Source organism: Perca flavescens, chromosome 4, assembly GCF_004354835.1.
Source record: "Perca flavescens isolate YP-PL-M2 chromosome 4, PFLA_1.0, whole genome shotgun sequence".
NCBI lineage: Eukaryota > Metazoa > Chordata > Actinopteri > Perciformes > Percidae > Perca > Perca flavescens.
This window is the reverse complement of record NC_041334.1, coordinates 4,478,503-4,494,743: the sequence shown is the minus strand read 5'-3', so window position 1 is coordinate 4,494,743 and position 16,241 is coordinate 4,478,503. Positions and strand designations below refer to the sequence as shown.

The window sequence follows — 16,241 nt, the reverse complement described above, 5'->3', positions numbered from 1 at the left end:
CGCCTTTTTCATAATGAAATCATCTCGTTCAGCTCCTTTTTTCCACATTCTGACAGCAGATGTTTGGGACTGCATGACACGTTTCCATATCTCATTTTTAGACTTTAATAAATTGAATGAATACATGTTTTAGAGGTTTGCAGAAGTTTTCAATGTAGGATTAATCTGATCATGTACAATTTGAAATTCAGCTCAAATAACATTATATAACATCAATGTTTCCCTTATGTTTGAACTGTCCTAAAAAAGAAAATGTTGCTGGGGTGTATGTATGTCGGTCAGATCTGACTGCCAGCGTTAAAAAAAGTACACAAAAAAGTAGGGGTAGAGTGTGGAAAAAATGATTTTATTTTGCGGCGATTTTCAAGATTGATTATTTTCCCTAGAATCAATATTTATTTATTAGTTTTTTCGCCAACGATTCACCTCAATATTTTCTGTTTATACAGTACCGCCGACGGCAACTTCATCATGTCATCGTGTTTCCAGCTAAACAGACTGGAAGCAGTTATGTACTTCTATACACATAAAATAAATGTGATGTGCATTCTTTTTATAAAACAATTTGCTTACTCAATACTATCTAATCGCAATAAATGAAAATCGCAATACAAATCAAATCGGCACCCATGTATGGTGAAAGAATCGAATCGGGACTAAAGCATATCGTCCCAGCCCTACCTACTTTGCATGCGCACAGAAAAACGTTTTTCCACCCCTATAACTAATCGTCCAATTGGAATAACATATTTAGTTAATGTTGCTTCCAGTAAAAAGACTTCTCTTTTTTCCTCATCATGCAATCCCAAACATCTGCTCTCAGAATGTGGAAAAAAGGAGCTGAACGAGATGATTTCATTATGAAAAAGGCGAATGGGTGCGGCGGTGGTTCGGCTGATAAATCAATACACAAATTCAAAACAACCTTGTGACTTCTGAAGCATCATTCAGCTCCCCTTGTCTTTCTCTCTTTCTGTCTCTACTGATCAAAGAAACGCAGCAAGAAAAACTAGAATATTCACTTGCAGGCGGAGAGAAAAGGTCATGTCGAAGTTTTCAAGCAACTTCTTTTTTTTTTTTTTTTTCTTTCTATATCTCATTTTTCTCATCTAGTTCACTCCGCAGTCTCAGTATTCATCAAGTAGACATATTTACATTATAGACATTAATCATCAAAACATGGACTGTCAGACCAAATGTGGATGTTGTGGATGAGAACGTGTTTAAAGTCAGTTTTTACTTCTTAAAATGTGCCTGGTGGGTCTTTATAAAACATTTAAACTCTACTACATTAACATTTGTACAAGTACAATGTCAGGTCAAATAGATCAAGTGGCTCTTTGTGTTTGTCAAAGTCCTCAACTTCTTGTTCTCAGCCATGTTTCAGGCCAAAATTTAGAGAGATAAATTGTGTTTTAAACCGTCACGTCCTGCATGAGCATATTTAAATACACATGTTGTGGCTGTTTGGTTTTTAGAAGAAGCCTGTTTGAACAGAAGCTGGATCAACACTTCTTTACTTGAGTTACTTAACCGAAATTTTAGCTAAAGGAAAGAAGAAAGCGGCAACTTTCCTTCCTCAGGAACTGTATAATTGTGAAGATCTTCAATGAACAATCATTATGTGTAGGGTTGGGTATCGTTTGGGTTTTAAAGTGATGGTTTGGAGTAATTTCACCTTAGGGTTCTTTGCACCATGACCTCGAGCCAAACACGCCCCCAGAAGCTTTTTTCACCTGGGTCTAACATTGGGAGAGTTAGCGAGGCAGCAACAACAGCAGAGAGCAGAAGCCAGCAGGCAAGTGTTCATAAACTTCTGGTGTACTTACAAACTTTCCAATCCATCGTTTTATTGAGTACATAACCTATATGTACTACTGTAGGCGTTGGTATCATTTCGGGCATTATTAGTGGGGTCATTTACCAGATACAAATGTGGGTCCATTAGCCCCTGCGCTAAGCTATTCAGCTGATAATGCTACTACGCTAACTCTCCCAATGTTAGACCCAGGTGAAAAAAGCTTCTGCGGGGGTGTTTGGCTCGAGGTCATGGTGCAAAGGACCCTAGGGTGAAATTACTCCGAACCATCACTTTAACCGATAACAGGGGCTAAAAGGATACTTTTTAAAATGGTGCCTAAACCGATGCTTAAACAAATGAACAAAACGACAGTTGGCGACATAATGCAATAAAAATAACTTATTTCACCAGTCAGTTGCTGTTAAACATCAAAAAGAACCACTAGATGGCAGAAGGGTACTTTACAACAGTGATTCCCAACCAGGGGAACTTGTACCCCAGGGGTACTTCTGCAGTTGCCAGGAGGTATGTGGAAAGATGGGGGTATGTGGAAAGATGGAGTAGCTCAACTAATTTGAAAAAATACAGAAATTATGATTTTATTGGAAGAATATATCCATATATTAACATGATGTCAACTGTAACACCTGACCACTACATGTTAGTGTTATCTAAGTGTGTGAAAGCTAGTTAGTCAAGTCAAGTCAACTTTATTCCTATAGAACAATTTAAAACCTTATAAGTTGACACAAAGTGCTTTACAACCAATACTCTCTGGACAACATTGCATAGATAAAAAGTACGTAAAAAAAAAAGCGAGCACAGAAGTTTAGCTAAAAGTAATTACTAAATGGTAGAAATATGTAGCTAAAAGTAATGACTATACCGTTTGAATGTAGAAATTGGAAAAAGTAGCTAAAAGTTTAAATAAAAATCTGACTGTTAAAATAGTTAGCTAAAAGTAATGGCTTAGAGTAACATTAATGGCTATATGGTTGAAACATTCAGCTTCACTCCAAGTAGTAGTAGCTGGCCAAACCAACCTTAATATTAACAGTTTTTTACATGAATAAATAACACTATCCACTTTTATATAATGAATAGTGTTATAGATTTAGAACAAACATTAGCAATCGAGGAATGGGTACATGAGTTTATCTGACAGGGCTTGGGGGGACATCAGACCAATAAGCTTGGTAACCACTGCTTTACAACAGTAAAGCGAAAAAGTTTCTCGAGCTGCACTTGAATGTGTCATGAGCTCACGAGTTGCGAGTTGAACGCACCTTGAAGTCCTGGCGGGGGTTGTTTCTCCGACTACTCCGAAACCGGCAGTGCCCACGGTGTCTCAAAGTGTAGCTTGTCTCCTCTGTGTCTTTAGCTGCAGACTGTTGTATGTCCTGGTGTTGGAATCCTTACCAGTGAAATACAGCCACATGTTAAACTGTTTAGCTGTCAGCATTTTAACTGGGTTCAAGCCGGCCACTAACGGTAGTCTAGCGTAAAGATAAGATAAGCATCTTTATTGTCATTGCTCATTAGGTATACAATGAAATTGCAGTGCTTCTTCGGCCAGTGCATAATAAATATAAACAATAAAAACAATAAAGGGAAGCAATATATACATAATTTACACATCTTAGCGCACAAGCTGCCAAGTGTAGTCTTATCTAGCATCACCTGCAGTGATGCGTCCGTTGCCTGTTACGTCCGTTTCGGAGGGCAGCGCAGGCTTTTCAGTGGCACCAAAATAAGACACCGGAATCTGCATTGTCATTTGGTCCCGTAGATACCGGTCTTTGAGCAACTTGAGCCATATTGGCACAGAGTGTCGGTACCCAACCAACCTGTGCACATTTTCTCACTTTGATAACTTTGTGGGCTTTCCTTTCCTCTTCAAGATGCGTGACATTGACACCGTTTTGATACTTATCTTCACCGTAATGAGTACACTTGCACAACATGAATGTATACATGCAGAAATACGAAAATGGAGCTGCTCACTAGCTTCCTTGCCTCCACATGGGGTTGGCATAGCAACCAACAAAGCACAGCGGGTCACAGTTTATAGGAATGTGAAGCACAGTTGGAAAGAGTCTTTGACCAGTCAGATAATTGCTCAACAACACCAGATACCAAACGAGAATCAAAGAGATGATGGATTTGGTCTGACCTTTCATCTGATTATGCTGAAAAACTCTCCATATTGGGAAAGCTGCGGCTGGTTTCCTTAAACAATAACTTCTCAAAGGTCCACTCAGTCCACTGCAGAGGCACCTGGCAGCAGAAATGGAAAATAAACAGCCATTAATTCTTTTACTGGACTTTTGAATTGATTTTGTGCCTGAATGAAAACAAACCACACAACCACAAGTGAGATCAGCGATGACATGTTTGCTGAAGCGAGCCAACAACTTAGTGTCTCTGCATTAATCATCATTAACAAGCTGCGAATACACACGGTGTAAATCTGTCTCTCACAAGTTCAACACATGGCTCACAGGTCTGACCAGATAGAGGCAGGCGGGGGCGCGCCTCCTGGTTGCCCAGCCTGGTAGCAAATAGTCTGGATTAACGGGAAGTACATTTTCAGGATAGAGCCTTGATAGAACATCAGGCTTTGGCTCTCACCTTCCACTTTCTCTGTGTTGCCGTTCTTAACATCTCTTTGTTTTGGGAAACTACAACAACGTTTGAGCTGAATAAAATGGCAAGTTTTAAAGAATACTTAGTTCGTGCAACAAGTGCTCTGTTCTTTTGGGGGAATGATTGTGAAGATTTTACACCCGCCTCCCCTGAAAGAATGACACAGTTATATAATTATGCTATATATTCAACAACAAAACGGACGCGCGAGACAAAGCTGTTTTCACACATACAAGTAATTCACTTCTCGTTCATCGCTAAAAATTCAAATCATTTTTACTTCAGTCGCGCAACCTTGCCCCTATTTTCACCTGTTGCTGAGTAACGTACATTAACATCCCATGGTCTCATGTCTCCTTCATATTAACTAGCAGTAAAACGTGCTACAGAGCGCCGATTGCTTGTTGTTTAAGCCGCTACAGACCTCCATCACAGCTCGGTCGTATCAGCGGCATTTATACGGCTGTAGATGTGTTGAGCCGCAACGGAATTCTTCAATACCGGATCTGGTGCTCCGTCAGGTCAGGCTTTAGTTGGTGGTTCAGTTATCTGAAAATAGGTGACTGTCAGCCGGGGACAGAGTACCACGAGCTGCCGGTCATTTCGCCGGAGATTACGGTTAAGTAAGTAATGAAACGACTAGTTTCAGTTAGTTAGTGCCTGTTGCTGCCATGTTGTTTGTGTATCTCTATGGCAAACGGGAGCCCAGAGGGGAGCGTCGGCGAATGTTAAGGAGAAAACCGATTTTTCATTTAAACAAATTGACGTTGACTACACATTGTAGTTAATCGATTCATCGCCCAGCCCTACACGTAGCAAAAGAGATACATAGTAGTGTGAATGTAGCCTCAGTAACTTCGCACAGTAACTGTTTCTACAGCTGTGGGCTTTTCCATGCAACAGGTTCACGCTGTTTCTTTCACACAGACAGTATATCCTCCTATTCATTATCTTCATACGTACAAGCACAAATGTTCTTTTAACTTTACTCTTTATTTTAGTTTTATTGTCTGGTGCAGTTTGGTGATAAGGTTTTGAAGATTCTTCTTTGATGTGCTTTTCAAAAACATCCTCAGCGTTAATCATCTAAGATTTTAACTAATTTACACACAAAAACACCACCACAGTCAGCTATCTTCTTTCTATTTAACAAAAAAATTTTGTTTTCACATTTAAAATGCTTTCATTTCATAGAGAACTTGACCACAAGTTACTAACTATAAGTTGTATTTCTGTAGTTTAGAGTTGAACCAGTTTCATTTTCAGAGAGCGCAAATTGTCCTGCATCTGTACCTCCCCTCCCGTTGTACTGATTCACTTTTTAACATTTTTTGGGAGAGTTTGATGCTTTTGAATCCCCTTTTTAGAATTTATTATGGATTATAAATAGAGGTGAAGTTTTAAGAATTAAAATGTCATTAAGAATGAGGTTTCTGCTGAGAGAGACATGCTGGACAAACTGTACTTATAGAACACTTGTGAATTTAATCAGATGACTCATTATATTATATTATATTATAATGGTTGTTGGTCATAAAGAAATTGCTGAAAGGACATTATACATTTTTAAAAATGTGTCCCAATTTTTGACTGAGGCTGTATTTTATTCATTTAGTAAGATTAAAGATGAAGCTGCCAGCCACACCCGGCTGTTAACGTCGTCTCTCCCCCTCTGTGTCTTTTATGTTTTATAGATCAGGGATATGTTGAATCCTCTATCGTCTTTTTTCTTTTTCCATTGCAACTGAGTTTTAAAAGTCTCATTTCTCAGCACCTAGTCAAGTGACTCACCCGTATTGATCAACAACGTAATTGATTTAATGCGGACATATTATGGTAATGTTGTTCCGCACTTATTGCCGCTTTAATAATGCAACACGTCACTGATCCTGGAAGGGAAATTCTCTTTATGTTTGCCGGTTCATGCTCAGGTTGGAGTGCAGTAAGCATCATCTAAATGTTGAGGATTCTGGGACACTTAGAGGCTCTGACACACCAACCCGACAGCTGACCGTCGGCAGAAAAGGCAGTCGGACTGATCAGTCGGCTCCCGTCTCCCTGAGTTGGTCAAAAAAATGCCTTGGAACACACCGAAGCGACGCCGTACATTCTGCGCCTGCATGAGACGTAATGCGTCTCCATAACAGCAGGCGGCACCCAAAAACTGAAAACCGGAAATGATTCTAGACCTAGAAAACACAGAGCACGCTGTCGTCAGTCATTGTTTTCATCAGAGAGTGTTGATAGTAGTCAGGAAGGATTGTTGTTGTCATTTCTCGCTGAACGGAAGAAAACCCTATGGCTAGTAATAAGAAGATACTGGCGTTGTCAGCTCTCGGGCTCTCCGGTTTTCTCGTGCACCGATTCGCTGGTCAAGGGCTAGCACTCCACCAATCAGATTGGTCATTGAGTCCGACTGCCCACTGGCCGATTCAACAAGTCAAATCGGCCCAAATGAAGGCCGACTGCTCCTCCCGACTGACTACGGCACGGAACACAGCCAACAGACTCGAGTCACCGACCTCGCCAGACTGTCCAACGATGGCCGATAATCGGGTTGGTGTGTCAGTGCCTTAAAGCAGGATGAACACCTACTATAATTTGTGTATTCACCCACATCTTTTGGTTGAAGGAAGTTTCTTACAGTTGAATTTAAACACGGATTCCAAAATTTCCTTTAAGAATCCTTTTTGGGGACACCAAAAAGAGTCTCATGTTACCGTCTTTTTCTTCAGATTCAACTTTTGTCACTTTTTTTGGCGTGGTGGGAGGGGAGGGGGTCACGGAGAGCGTGATTTACATGTAATCTGGAGAGAACGTCAGTCTTCTGGACTCGTCCGGAAGCCTGGCTTCCCTCCTGTGTATTATATATTCAATTAAACGTCATCTGTAAATATAACAAGTACTCAAGCCTAGAAATAATTCACAATGAACGCACACAAAAGAAATCCCCCATATATTTAATGGACTGTCCCTCCTCTTTGTGCAAAGCTGAAGTGATGAGCAATTTAAGTTTGTTTGTTTTTCTCCGTAATCTGACGAATGAAATGTTTTATTGTCACAATTCATCCCCTAGTTGGTTGGTTTGGTTTTCAGGCTTTAAACAAGCACCACAGATTTTTTGAATTTCAACTTGGTACCAAAGTATCGGTTCTCGTGACATCCCTACATGTAAATGATGTAAACGGAAATATTTCACAAATCTTTTTAACTCTAATATAGGCTACAAAAAATTATTACAGAATTGTCTAATGGCAGTAGTTTTTAAATAATCTCCGTTTTCTTTGTTTAACCTCAATTAATTGCTAACATTAGCTAAGGTCCCAAGGGGTATACCTGTTGATGGTTTTGCCAATTTTATGTTCATTTAAAAAAAAATACAATGTTTTATGATAATAAAGAGGTGCAATTTACTTCATAGTACCTGTGCTATTACATTATGTTAACAGCAACCATAGCAACGCACAAAGCTGACCATAAGCTGTAAACAGGCAAGAGGCCGTAAACTGCGGTAAAACCCCCGATTGAAACGCATATTCCAAACGCGCTGTATACATGTCCAAAGAATGCCTCTAAAACCCAAATAATACCGGCATAACCCACATTAATCGGAAAATGCTATATTTGGAAAAAGGCCTTATTCGGAATATCCAGCCTGAATATGCTGTTTACATGACCTGTATCAAATATTGTCATATTCTGAATAATAGTGGAATATTGGTGTGCATGTAAACGTACTGAATCACTGTGTGTTGACTCTGAAACTTGATATATGTACTCAGCAAAAAAAGAAACGCCCTGTCACTTTCAGCTGCCTTTATATTTTAAGCAAAATTCACATATGCAAATATTAGCATGAACATTATAAGATTTAACAACTAAGCCATAAACTAAACAATTTTCACAGACATGTGACTAACAGAAATGGAATAATGCGTCCCTTAACAAAGAGGGCGTCAAAATCCAAAGTAGCCCTAAGCGTCTGGTGTGGCCACCAGCTGCATTAAGTACTGCACTGCCTCTCCTCCTCATGGACTGAATCAGACTGGCCAGTTCTTGCGGTTGTTGTTGCCATCCTGCACCAGGTGTGATATTCGGATGTACCGATCCTATGCAGGTGTTGTTACTCGTGGTCTGCCACTGCGAGGACAATCAGCTGTGCTTCCTGTCTCCCTGTAAGCGCTGTCTTAGGTGTCTCACAGTAGGGACATTGCAATGTATTTGCCCTGGCCACATCTGCTGTCCTCATGCCTCCTGGCACCATGCCTAAGGCACGTTCACACAGATTAGCAGGGACGCTGGGCAGAGTCAGTAGAAAGGTCTCTTTACTTTCCTAATTTTCTTCTAACTGTGACCTTAATTGCCTACTGCCTTTAAGCATGGAAAACATTTTTTAAACCCTTTTCAATGAAGATCTCTGAAGTTATTTAGATTTTCACAAAAGTATCTTTAAAGTACAGTGTCCTGAAAAGGGGGCGTTTCTTTTTTTTGCTGAGTTTATAATGAATTACATATCATCCACTGTGAGTTCCTAGCGTGTGTTTCTGTGAACTCATGTACTACAAACACGGTTCAGCTCCGTTCTCACCAAGACAGATTCCTGTGCGCCTGCTGTCGTGAAGTAAATGTTGATTGTGTGTCTCGCAGGGAGAGACGAGACGATGCAGCCGGCCAAGCCGTCCTTCCTCGAGTACTTTGAGCAGAAAGAGAAGGAGGCCAACAGTCACAATGACGGAGGAGGACAAAACAACGCAGACAACCGCAAACTGCCCGGTGAAGGAGACTTTGAAGTGGTGAGTTACAAGAAGGTGTGTGTGTGTGTGTGTGTGTGTGTGTGTGTGTGTGTGTGTGTGTGTGTGTGTGTGTGTGTGTGTGTGTGTGTGTGTGTGTGTGTGTGTGTGTGTGTGTGTGTGTGTGTGTGTGTGTGTGTGTGTGTGTGTGTGTGTGTGTGTGTGTGTCACTGTGAAGTAAAGGTCATGTCATTGAACCAGTTTTGCATTCTGATGCAAACAACTCCACCAGCAATTTACGTTATCGTCATTGCCGTGAACGCACATCATAGGAATGGTACTCCTGTCTTTATTAGCAGTTGGATTTTTGATTAACTAACAAAAAACATAACGATAAAATGTATAGAAAGGCCATGCCTTTTCAAATCAACATCCGGACGGTTTGGGCCTTTCTGTGTGGAGTCTGCATGTTACCTCCATGACAACATTATGGAAAGGATCCCTACAGAGATAGACCTTTTAAAACCAGTTTGAGACCTTTCTGTTTAACCAGAAACAGCTCTGAAGTTGCAAGCGCTAAACCCAACAGACTCCATTTAAAAAACCCAATGCTTTTAGCGTGTATAGAGCCAACATATTTTAACCTGTAAAGCGGAAAACTATGTGTTTATTTCAACCAAAACTAGAGTTGTGATGGTTGGAAAAGTGGAAAGACAACCCCAAACTGCTTTTCATAGTTTTATTTTGTTTCTGTAGACTTTGAGTGAAGTGCATTTTACTATGCTAAAATTAGTGTTTATTTACATGGAGGGGGGGGAGGTGGAGGGTGGGGGTGTGGCCTTGACCAACTGCCACTTTGCTCGTTTGAAAGCCATGATGTCTCTCTCTCTCTCTCATGGGTGGGCCAAATTCTCTGGGAGGGCAAAGCAGAGTAAAGGGAGGTAACCTTGCTCCTTATGACCTCATAATGAGAAGATTCCAGGTCAGCCCATCTGAGCTTTCATTTTCTCAAAGGCAGAGCAGGATCCAGGGCTCGGTTTACACCTATCGCCATTTCTACCCACTGGGGGACCATAGGCAGGCTGGGGGAACGCATATTAATGTTAAAAAAAACTCATAAAATGAAATTTTCATGCCATGGGACCTTTAACAGAAAGGTCGACCTTCTTAGAAATCCTTTCCATAATGTTGTCAGACACTTAGAATATTAATCTGAGCCTGTCAGTGGCAAAACGAGCTTTGCTGCTTCTAAACTGATTCCCAGTCTACAGTCCCAAACGTTTTAACAACCAACCGGTTCATATTTACGTTTTTTTAACGTGGCTTTTAAATTGCTTACAAAATACTTTGGCACTTTCCATGATACAGGCTGTTGCCTCTGTGAAAAGCACATTACAGTGAGTGGAGGAGGAGAGCTTGTTTGTCTTGCTTAAGGACATTTAAGCAGGACAAATGGCTGCCCTTGCTGCTGATGGAATTAAATATTAAATATGTGACCTTCTTTAAATACGAGGTGGTTTCTCTTACCAGAACACCCGGCTGCCTGTTCAGCTTCAGATATTCAGAGGGCACTGAAGCCTCTTCTTTCAGAAAGGGATATCAGGACATTGAACCTTTTTATTTCCCAAATAACCATTTCTTGATAGTTTGGTTATTAAAAGGAACAAAATAATTTTTTTACTGCAGTTATTTTGGGGGATGTAGCAGTGGTGAAGTAGTGCTTAAATGCCGGGATATGTTGAATTGTCCCCTGGTGTTTGGGCATGTAGTCGTTGTCTAAGTATGCATCTATAACAGAAACAAAGCTTTGTGTGTGCATCACGGTGAAGACACACACACACACACACACACACACGTACCTATTGAGACTTACTTCTTTGCCTGTGTGCATTTGAAGTTGTTACACTAACAGACAGTGACAGGTAGCCGCTGGATGAACCCGATTTCCTTCTCCTGGATCTTTAATACTTTTCACTGTGAACATGCATGCTGTCACAAACACACACACACAGCATCATCTTCAATAGGAGTCTCCCTCATTGCTGTGACACACTGTCAGATTTATTAAAAGTAAGAGGATTGTCTCACAGTGACGGCAGTCAGGTAACAGATTTGGGTTAATGGAAAGTTCTTTAGTGTCTGAGAGGAGAAAAAGCTACTGTACATCTATGCGGTCTGCCATATAAGCTATATGTATAATTATTATTATTTCAAACCTGGCTCAAAATGACAACAACACAACAAACTAGGACTGTGCAATTGATCGAATTTTGATCGCGATTGTGATTTTTGGCACAAAAACAATGTCATCAAGAAAAAGATAAATTTGCATTACGTCGTGTGTTGCGAAAAACACGCTCCCCTTCTCCCCTCTTGAAGGCTAAACCCACTCAGCAAACATTAAACGGGAAAAGTATGAAAATGCAAATTCGTAAATCAATCTTTGCCGTTTTAAAGATCAGTTATTGATTAAATATTAGAAGCTTAAGAGATACAAAATGCATGTTTTTCATTTCGCCGAAGTGAAAACCAGACCTCTGCACCTCCCCTTGGCTCTGTTTTCAGGCTTTAAATGATCTAGCCGTGACAGGAGACTATGGCCAATCACAGGTCATTCAAAAGGTAAAGAGTTATGTCACAGGAAAAGATCTATCGCAATTCCCCCAACCCCCCGTAATGACGACCTAACCCTCACAGCGGGGAAACCTTTTCTTAAACCTGAAATGTGTTTGAACAAGTTCGAACTACAGCAAAGTTGACAGGGCAGTGAAAAATGTTTTACCCTGATCAGGTAATGTGATGTTTATGACCAATAAATATCTTTATTGAATAGAGCAAACTCCAACAACAGCTGTCAACAGCAGTTTGGGGAGTTTTTCTTTTGTGCTACTACCAAGTAAATGGTCATTTCAGAGAGAGCGAGAGAGAGAGCTTTCCTATTGGTTGTTCTGTGCATGCATCAAAATGCTCAATCCACAGAGAGATGCACACAGCCCGTATCTTTATTTTCTGGAATGGTGGGCTTAAAGAGACAGGCGCTAAAAATGTGCATTTCAGACAGGTATACAGGTATATTCAGACAAACAGTATGAGAAAAACAATGTGTTTTTTTTTAACATTAAAGCATGTAAACATATTATTGTTATAGTAGAAACACCAAATACAAGTATGAACCTGAAAATGAGCATGATATGGGACCGTTAAATACAACTATCTCATTGCTTTACTGCAGCATTTAGAGTCAAGTCAAACAGGATTCACTTGACGACACAAATCCCACTCGGGAAGATTTATTGTTCCATTAGACTTGCAAATGTGAGGATTAAAAGCTAATTTCTTCTGGGATCTTTAAGACTTTGAGGCAGCTTGTTGACAGCTTCACGTTGACTGGGTTTAATTTTAGATCCGTCTAGTATGCTATTTATATTTGGCTTCCAGGTGATTTTTCTTAATGTTATCTTATCATTATCTTATATAATGTTAATGTTATCCAAAAACATTGTCACGTTGGCTGACTTTTTACAACCCTCTCATAATAAGATGTGTGTGAATGTTATATAGCTGTCTTAACTAGCACGCTTCAGTGTTACAACACATCATAGAACATACGACTGGAAAGCACTAACCTACATTATTTATGAGGAGCAGACGTAGAACAACCAATCTCCTTCATTTGCTTCATTCTGTCCTCTATTTTTATTCTTCCCTTATTGGTTTTCCTTTTTCCCGTCTTACGATCCCCCTGACTTTGTTTCCAGCCTTCCTGTCTCCTCGGAATAAATCTTAAGGAGATCGTATTCTCATCTAACAGATCCCTACCGCAGTTATTATAGTCAAATAAGCAGTGGAAAATATTTTTAGTAAACTTAGTGGAGCATGGGGAACAACTTTGCTGAGTTTCCTGTAATTCAGAATGACTGTTGCCAAGATACGCAACACTTCCTGTTTTGACTGACACGTACAGGAAGTTGGTCCTCTATTAACCTCGATCCCGACAGAAGATTATATTCAGGGCTGCCGGTTCAAACCATCAACGGTTAATGAACTCATCATCGGCCACATAAGTTTATTAGAGAAGAGATGTGTTTGGTTTCCTGGCAGTGGTTTCAGAAGTCCATCCAGTAGACCAGTGTTTCTCAAATGGGGGTACGTGTACCCCTAGGGGTACTTTGGAGGACTGTGGGGGGTACATGAGATTTTTGTGCAAAATGTTTTTCAGTTACAAGGCTATAGTTACTATAGGCTGTTTTTGAAGTTTGTCACCTTTTCTTTGAAGGATTTGTCGTTTGTTTTGACCTATTCTTGCCTTTCTTCCTTACTTTTTTTTTAAAGTTTTTGTCACTTTTTCGATTTTTTTGTCACTTTTGTCACCCTAGTGTTGCCTTCCTTTCTACTGTTTAGTAAAGTTATTATTGCTTTTTTTGAAGTTTGTGTCTCTTTTTTTCAAAGTTTTTGTTGCTATTTTCGATCTATTCTTGCCTTACTTCCTTCTCTCTACTGTCTTTTTCCAAGTTCTTTCGCCTTTTTTCATCAGCATTTAAATGTTTTCCGGGTACAAGGCTGTTGTTTAGTAAATCTATCGCTGACATCGCTGTGTTGTTCCTCTTTTTATAGACTTTTATTATTTTTTATTATTTTTTTCAACCAAACATTACTCTCGCTGGTTAGGGGGTACATGGCTTAAAAAAGCTGTTCAAAGGGGGAACATTATTGAAAAAAGCTTGAGAACCACTACAGTAGACGGCTGATTTATCATATCGCCATGGGAATCCTGACAGAACCTGTACTAGAGGCTGTTTAGGTTTTGGTTAAATGAACACGGGGCGTTTTATGATCTGATGTCTTTAAATCATGTGTGAGACAAATGTTTAAACATTTATGAGTAGATTAGTATAATTGGGGGGGTATGGAGATGGTATTAAGTTGGCAAGTTTAATTAATTGGCATTTCCAATTAATTGTTTCAGCTTCAAATATGTTAAAATATTTTTTTAAACAGACATTTCTCACCCCCTTCTTGCTGCTTTAATCTACTTTAGAGCTGAAACAATTTATCAATTAGTTGATTGAGAGCAAATTAATTGACAGTTGATTTTGTTATTACTTCAATATTTATACAGTATTTCAGCTTCTTAAGTGTGAATATTTGCTACTTCTTTTTGTCCTATGTGATTGGGAAGTGAATAAAATATTCAATATATTTTGACATAACTATTGTATTTGACATACATTTGAAGCCTTCAACCCTTTCAAATCTGCAATAACAATGGTCCGCCAGTGCCTACATTGGTATTTTTATTTATTGTGATGTCATTTATTTTCTTCAAATGCTTCATATCCCTAAAATCTGTACAACCTAAGCAAAAAGGTGTTAATAATAATTTTTTTGTTTTATTGTATTGAACAGTCCCTCCAGAAAAACGCGATAATGCGATTGCATAATTCAATGCATAGTCAGCCAAAGTCCGTATATTTATGCGGGGGCCGCATTTTTTCAATTACGGCGCACTTTCGCCGCATAAATTGCCAATTTCCGCGCAAAATATGCGGGGCTTGCATGATTTCATAATCCCCGCATTTTCGTTGCAAAAAAAGTCACATAATATATCTTAGCAGAAAGTTGAAAAATGTTGCGTTTACTTCACACAAGAGCAGCCATTTTCCGAACGTTATGAAGAGACAATTATGCAACGTGAACATCATCGAAAAGCAGTGTGCTGGGGGAATCACTTTTCTCTCTCTTTTTCATTAAACCACAGTTTTCGCAAGTTCCTGCAATTTCATCGCATAAAATTGCATAAATATCCCTCTTATTTCATCGCATTTGTTAAGAAAACGTGCAGCGTAATCAAGGATTTTTGCCCACAACAATCATAAAAAAGACTGGAAGGACTGATTGAAATTGTGTCATATATAAAAATAAATTTTTTTGATCAAGTTTTACTAAATAACACTAAACATTGATCTAAAAGATCAACAACCTGTTTTGTAACACTCCATAAATTATTTCAACGCTGTACATGTTTTTGAGCTATGCTCATTGTCATGAGCAGAGTGTAAAGGTGTTTTGATATTTTAATCTGCAATAGAATGGTGTCACACAATTTTGCACTGGAAGTCACCTAACCGGATGGCGTCATCACGAGAGTGCGGGGAAAAACAGAAGCCTTAGCTTTCTGCTGCAAAAAATGCTCTAGTTGTTATGGTTTTTATTTAAGATCGATATAAACAGGATCATGTTAAGGACCCTCCGCTGTTTGACTTTATAGCCCCAACATTTAATGGAGAAAATAATTGGAAGATTAATCAATAGTATAAATTGTGAATTGCAGCCCTAATCTGCTGTTATTCTATAAATGAGTATTTTGCAAACAACGTACAGTATACAGTGGGGGAAATAAGTATTTGACCCCTTGCTGATTTTGCAGGTTTGCTCACTTACAAAGAATGCAAAAATCTACAATTTTAATCATATGTACATTCTAACAGTGAAAGACAGAATCCCAAAGAAAATTCCAGAAAATCACATCATATGAATTTATTAAAATTGATAACCATCTGATGAGGAAAAACAAGTATTTGACCCCCTGGACAAACAGCATGTTAATATTTTGTAGAAAAGCCATTATTGGCCAGCACAGATGTCAAACGGTTTTTATAGTTGGTGACAAGGTTTGTGCACATTTCGGCAGGGATGTTGGCCCACTCCTCCCTGCAGACAGCCTCCAAATCATTCAGGTTCCGAGGTTGTCGCCTGGCAACTCGAATTTTAAGCTCCCTCCAAAGATTTTCAATCGGATTCAGGTCTGGAGACTGGCTAGGCCACTCCAGAACCTTGATGTGCTTCTTCTTCAGCCACTCTTTTGTTGCTTTGGCGGTGTGCTTAGGGTCGTTGTCGTGCTGAAAACACCCATCCTCGACCCATCTTCAGCTCTCTCACTGAGGGAAGGACATGTCGGTCCAGAATTCCACGATACATGGCCCCGTCCATCCTCCCCTCAATACGATGGAGTTGTCCCGTCCCTTTGGCTGAAAAGCACCCCAAAGCATGATGTTGCCACCACC

The 16,241-nt window shown here is 39.7% G+C and overlaps 1 protein-coding gene across 1 annotated transcript in view; it reads left to right on the top strand.

Moving 5' to 3' along the window:
* LOC114554354 (serine/threonine-protein kinase 4) overlaps nt 1–16,241 on the top strand; it is a 46,474-nt gene that overhangs the window by 24,276 nt on the left and 5,957 nt on the right. The window contains exon 10 of the mRNA XM_028576146.1: nt 9,095–9,240. Within this exon, the coding sequence (XP_028431947.1) occupies nt 9,095–9,240 (146 nt within the window). The remainder of the gene's footprint in view (nt 1–9,094; nt 9,241–16,241) is intronic.